Here is a 6,595-nt window from a genome sequence, read left to right as displayed (position 1 = left end):
ATATTAAATAATAAAAAATATATAAACAAATTTGTACCATTAAGTGTTAAAATTTGATATAAGTAGTTTAATATGATAAATTTTTATTATATTAATATTATAATAATATTTTTACTTAATTTTAAATCTCAATCATTGGAATTTAATCCAATGATTAAAAAATTAAGAGGAAAAAGAAATTAATAGAGACATTATTCTCTCCATTTTGGTGGGGCATGTGATTTATGACATGACCAAAAGACAATAAAGGCTTGAGATTTCTGTTAACATTTCTACGTACTTTAAATAAAAAAAATCTCAAAAAATTAATTTTTGGATTTCAAAATCTCAAATTAAAGATTATTACAAAAATATATTGTAATTTGCTTTCTAATCACTATTAAAATACAAGATTTTGAAATTTCGCTATTTACATTCATTTACATTTTTGGATTGATAAAAAAATTATTATTTTAAACAAAAAAACAAAGTAACTTCCATAGAAGTTTCTAAGAACTTTTGTCTTGGGTTGGTGTAGAAAATTTCTCCATACTATAAATCAGAAACAAAAATCATACTGACGGAGCTTCCTGAATTTTCTAATTTTTAAACAGTAAAAACCAAAAAAAAAAAAAACTCTGTTGACTGGGAGTCAAAAAGGGCTACTGCCACAAGTTTTCATTATTTCGTGAAAATTTCCACCGGGAGCTTAGTTGGCTCTTGCCTCTTAAATGCAAACGATGGCTCAATGCTCACATACTCATTTTTCTGTTCTGCCGATCGAATTCCCAAGACAAGTGAACTAACCAAATTAATCGACTTCAAATCTTTCCAAGGTAAGATTTTATTTTCGAGTTTAGACGCACTCACCAAGGGATTAATCAGTATGATTTTTCTTCCTTAGGCGCTATTCTGTTTGTTCTTTATCAGAAATAATAAACAACTCACGAAACTTTGCTTTTTATCCTTCCAGCAATGGCATCTTCTGCTTCTTCTTCCCAAGTTCCTTGTGGCAAACATGATGTTTTTATCAGCTTTAGAGGATCAGACATTAGATCTGATTTTCTCAGCCATTTGAAAAGGGCATTGCGTCAAAAGAACGTAGATATCTATGTGGATGATAGGCTTGAGAGAGGAGAAGAAATATGGTCAGCACTTGTGAATGCAATAGAAGGATCCATGATTGCTTTGGTTATATTCTCGGACAATTATGCTTCTTCAAAGTGGTGCTTGGAAGAGCTAGTGAAAATCGTGGAATGTAAAAAAGCTAATCAACAGATTGTGATTCCAATATTTTACCGTGTGGATCCATCACATGTCAGGCATCAAACACACACTTATGCAGATGCATTTACTCATCATGAACAAAGGTTCCCGGACAACATGCACAATTTGGAAAATTGGAGATCTGTTTTGAAAGAAACTGCTCACTTATCCGGTTATCATTCATCAAATTTTCAGTAAGTTTTTTTGTCATTTAATACATCATCTTATAGAGTCTTAATTTTTTAAGCTTTTTCTTAGTTTGCCCCCAAAAAATAACTTGAAATACAATGAAGTTATGTCTAATTATGTCTGTGGACTTATTTTTATAATGAGTACCTATAATAATTTTATTTGTTTTTTACATGCTAGAGATGAATCTGAACTCATCAATGCAATAGTTGAAGATGTCTTTAAAAAATTGGAAGTTAACACTCCAATTGTACCAAGATCTCAGCTCATTGGATTTCATCAAAATTTCACTAATGTTGAATCATTAATGAAAATTGAGTCACCAGAAGTTCGAGTTCTTGGAATTTGGGGCCCAGGAGGGATAGGCAAAACAACCTTTGCTTCTACTATATTTGACAACTTCTTGTCTAAATTTGAAAGTCACTGTTTCTTAGAAAATGTGAGAGAAGAATCAACAAAGATTGGGTTAAGCTCTTTGCGTCAAAAACTTCTTTCCAAGCTATTAGATCAAAAAGATTACATAAATATGAATCACGCAATGAGAAGGTTGAAACAAAAAAAAGTGCTAATTGTAATTGATGATGTGGACAATCCAAAGCAACTAAAAGATTTGGCTCGACAACAACTTCACTTGGGACAGGGAAGCAGAGTCATTGCAACAAGTAGAGACAAGCATGTTCTTAGAAGTGGAGGGATTCATGAAAAATATATACATGAAGTCAGAGAATTGAGTAGAAAAGAATCACTTGAACTTTTCAGTATGCATGCCTACAATCAAAATCATCCCATTAAGGAATATGAAGAGCTATCAAATTTGACAGTTGCCTTGGCCGGAGGCATTCCTTTAGCTTTAGAAGTTCTAGGTTCCCATTTTCATTCAAGAGATGAAGCATATTGGAAAAGTGAGCTTAGCAAACTCCAAAAGTATCCCCATCAGGTATTCAAAATATATTGAAGGTGAGTTATGATGGGTTAGATAATATGGACAAGCGAATATTTTTAGACATTGCATTCTTTTTTGTGGGACAACAGAAAGGTCAAGTTATTCTTGTGCTAGAGGCTTGTGGTTTCAAAGCGGTTAGTGGAATACAAAATCTTATAGATAAAGCTCTCATAAAGTCAGATGGGTATCATCGTATTGTAATGCATGACTTGATACGAGAAATGGCTGAGCAAATAGTTCGTGAGGAATGTGTGAAACATCCTGAATTCCGTAGTCGATTAAATGATGAAGATGAAATATGTGATGTGTTAGAAAATAACAAGGTAAGGAAAGACAGTTCAATTTATTTCTTCTATTTTTTTATTTTTTTTATAGTTTTTATAAAAAGCTTAATGTTTATTTTCTTTTATTTTTCATTTAGGGAACCGATGAAATTGAAGGCATTTCACTGGATGTGTCTCGAATCAAATATTTACATGTGAGAGCAAACCCCTTCTTAAAGATGAAAAAATTGAGAATCCTCAAAGTTTTTAATGGGCAATGGTCTGAAACCATGTTTCCTTTTGATCTTGACTCTTTTCCTAATGCATTAAAATATTTTTGGTGGGATTATTACCCATGTGAGTCTTTGCCATCAGGCTTTTGTCCTGAAAACCTTGCTAAACTACGAATGAGCAGAAGCAATGTTACAAAGCTTTGGGATGGAGTACAGGTACTTTTATATGTACTAATCTGTATTTTATATAAGTTCAGTCAAATTTAATTTATTAGGGTTTTTGGGGTAATTTTTTTTGTTTTCATTATTATTACAGGATCTTGTGAATCTAAAGACAATTGATTTGAGCCAGTCCTTTGAATTGATGGAATTGCCTGATTTTTCTATGGCACATAAGCTTGAAAATGTAAATCTCTATGATTGTGTAAGTTTGAGGAGTGTCCATCCATCCATTTTATCTCTTCCCACTCTTGTTGCATTGGATGTATCTGGTTGCGGTAAAGTAGAGAGTCTTGAAAGTGAGACTCATTTAGAATCTCTTTCTAATCTCACGACTTCCCGTTGTGGCCTCAAGAAATTACGTTTGTCATCAAAGAAATTGAAACGGATAGATGTTAATGAAACTAGACTCAAAATATTGCATTTGCCAATTGGATATTTCACAGAGCTTATAGAACTTAAAATTGACGAGGGTGAATGATTGAGGAGTCTTCCAATAAATGAGCTGTGTTGCTTGACAAACCTTGAGGTGTTTGATGTTTGTGATTTCAAGCAAGAAATTCACACAGAGGAGCTGCACTCCCTTTTTGATGCTTGGCGTAATTTAGGAAGTCTATGTTTGATCGGGTGGAGTTACTTGTCGGGAATCCCTAGCAATATCAAGTGCTTAACAAGGTTACAACATTTATCATTGGACGAGAGTGGTGTGGAGACATTGCCAGCTGGCGTCAGCCATCTTTCAAGCTTGATAACAATTCGCCTGCGAGAGTGCAAAAGGTTGAAGTCTATACTTGGACTTCCTCCCATGCTTGAAGAATTATATGCCACTAATTGCACTTTATTGGAGACCGTATCCTCTGACTCTCTCCTTTTCAATCCGTGTCGCCTTCACTTCGAAAATTGTGTAAAGTTGGATGAGTGTTCGCTTGGCGTTATCGAGGAATCTGCTCATTCCTTATGCACTTCATCCCCTGTTAGGAGTCCTCGGCCACATCCTTTTGCTTGTTACGCATGAAACAAAGTTCCAAAGTGGATGAAATATAAACAAATGATAGGGGCTTCCAATACTATCCAGTTTACTTGCAATCTTGAACGAGCAATTAACATGTGGTTATGTTGCGTTGTTCCCCATTGTCATCTCAGATCACTGGGACAGGGCTGTTTTCTTTTCACTTGTTATTTCACTTGTGATGATGACAACATCAAATCCTCTTCTTTTTACGAAATTGGATTCAGAACATGTCATTGTGCAACCCATGGGGGTCCTATCTCGTGCTAGAACAGGTGCAACAGGTGCTGATATTAATATTTCATGTGAATTCTTTCTGGAATGGTGGGATTGTCTTGGAAAGATGCATTCTGACCACAAAGTCCCTGTTGAAGCATGTGGAGTACACGTAATATATGACTCGGAGTCGGAGCCTGGGTCGGGTCAAAAAGAAAGAGGGTTGCAGATATAGGCGTTGAAGATGGAGTCCCTCCCGCGAAGCGACTCAACAATTCTTGGATCTCTCAACCTACTCCCCTAGGACTGGCGTTGCAGTTGGGGTTACTTCATCTGTCACCCACTGCAACTCAAATTTATGCGCAAGAAGAAATAAGAGGACCCTTTGCAACTCAAGTTAAATATAAATTCTGACATGGTATAGTTTTTTATTAATATGCTCCAATCTCCTACTCTTCATTTTTTTTCTTTTCTCAAAAACAGATTCTGATTTTTCTTGGGGAGATTTTGCCATTAATCACTTGTATATTTCTTCTAAATTGTTCTTACCCTTTATTTTTGGTTTGCATCTTTGATTAGCTCCGGGGATGAGTACATTGGATGTAACCAGAGCAAAACTTGGCCTTTTGGTTTTATATTTGAACAAGGCTGAAGCCAGAAATGAAAATACGCAGCGCAAACGGTATGGTTTCGACTTTCTAAGTGTATGGCCAACCTGTTACTGCTCAGAATGTAAAGTTACTCTGTTTTAATGTTAAGTAAGCCATATATAACATTGAAGTCCTTGGAAGATGTATGTTCCGTCAATTTAGTTTTTAGAACTTGATTAACGTCATTTAACTCCCGACAGCTTTTAATGCATCAATTATATCATCTTCAACTTTGTTGATGGTAAAATCATATTTTTGGGGTTTCAGGGGATGCAAATCGCAGTTTACTCAGAAAATTGAATTCAAGTTTTAACAGATATTTTTCTTGTACACTCTTGCAGGGTTTATGTGATGATTCCGTTATTAATTTATTGAGATTTAAGTTGGAAATATTTCTCTTTTTTGAGTTGACATTTTATGCAATGCAGGTGCTTCCTACCTTAAGCTTGCAGGAGGGCTTTTTGATGATCAGTGAGGTGTCTTTGACATGTCCATCATATTGTATTATGGCCATTTGAGGAAGACAAAGCAAAAATAATGCCTGTTTACTTTTTCTTCAAGTTGTTTGAACCTTTGATATTATTGATGCGGATCCAAATGGATTTTGTAACTTATTGATTCTTCCTCTTGTCGTAGGCCTGGCCCCTTACCTTTTACTATATAGTATATTAAATGGCTGCATCACAAGCATTTTATAGTTCTGATGATAAAGAATGAAGGAGCAGTGAATGCTTGAATGCCAAGTAATATGAGATGCACAAATCCCAAATTTTATCTTTCATTTTTAAATTAAAATCCGTTCAACTATAATTTTTTAGTAATTTACTCTACTTTGATCTAAATAGATCGGTAAATATATAAATATCTATATAGCATATTGATCAAGACTACATTTTTTTTTAATTAGCATTGTAAAAGTTTTCGTGAATTGAATGATCAACATACATTTTTTAAATAACAAATCAACATACATTTTGGTAATTAAGGGCCTTTCCAAGGCAATTTCTTCTTGAGACTGGTTCGAACTCTCGACCTAAAATACCTTGGCTTTAATCCAAGATCAATACAAACCGGAATGGCTTTCCTCCGCTGCCTTAATATCCACTGCTCCTCCTTTTTTTTAAAACGGTGTCGTTTGGTGAAGAAAATGACCCCCCAAAAAAAAAAAGATTGCAAGAAAGGCGTGAATGGGAAATTGCTTATTGATGTTTTGTTTTGGAATATGGTTGAAGAATAAAAATTTAATAATTTTAGCGCACTGACAAAACATGCTATTTCTGGTTTTAAATACAAGCAATTTATAACTAATCTATATCTATAAACAAAAACAATTAAAACTATTAAATTTACCATAAAATTCAAGTGATTTTCAATATCATTCTTATGAACTATTAAATTTCAATATCATTTTTTGGCAACAAATTTCAACATCATATTAATTTATCCTCTATTTTACTACTCTTATTAAATACAAGCATGTATAAAAAATACTATTTAATTTTTTTTTGGCACCAATAAGCTTCTTATAAAAAGACTAAAAATACCCATAGAAAGTATTTTGCAGGATATTTGCTACTTTCTCCTATCTCTATTTTAAGACATCTTCTAAAAAGTATTTTTAGTCCTTT

The 6,595-nt window shown here is 33.8% G+C and overlaps 1 protein-coding gene and 1 long non-coding RNA gene across 3 annotated transcripts; both read left to right on the top strand.

Moving 5' to 3' along the window:
* The first annotated feature begins 757 nt into the window (after window positions 1-757).
* Window positions 758-4,107, top strand: LOC114748571 (disease resistance protein RPS6-like). Its single transcript, XM_028937001.1, has 7 exons — window positions 758-815; window positions 953-1,439; window positions 1,615-2,383; window positions 2,467-2,700; window positions 2,799-3,089; window positions 3,190-3,458; window positions 3,582-4,107. The coding sequence occupies exons 2-7, from the start codon at window positions 955-957 to the stop codon at window positions 4,105-4,107; spliced, it is 2,574 nt and encodes an 857-aa protein (XP_028792834.1). The 5' UTR covers window positions 758-815; window positions 953-954.
* A 13-nt stretch (window positions 4,108-4,120) lies between these two features.
* On the top strand, window positions 4,121-5,569 carry LOC114748569 (uncharacterized). Of its 2 annotated transcripts, XR_003740488.1 has the most exons (3): window positions 4,121-4,735; window positions 4,897-5,021; window positions 5,396-5,569. It is a non-coding gene; the product is annotated as an uncharacterized LOC114748569 (long non-coding RNA). The 2 variants fall into 2 exon arrangements; XR_003740487.1 differs by having other exon boundaries at window positions 4,897-5,569.
* Window positions 5,570-6,595: the final 1,026 nt, after the last annotated feature.

Source organism: Neltuma alba, unplaced genomic scaffold (assembly GCF_004799145.2).
Source record: "Neltuma alba isolate B1F8T4 unplaced genomic scaffold, ASM479914v2 tig00005744_pilon, whole genome shotgun sequence".
In the NCBI taxonomy this organism is placed as follows: Eukaryota; Viridiplantae; Streptophyta; class Magnoliopsida; order Fabales; family Fabaceae; genus Neltuma; species Neltuma alba.
The sequence above is the reverse complement of the archived record's forward strand: the minus strand, read 5'-3'. Positions and strand labels throughout refer to the sequence as shown.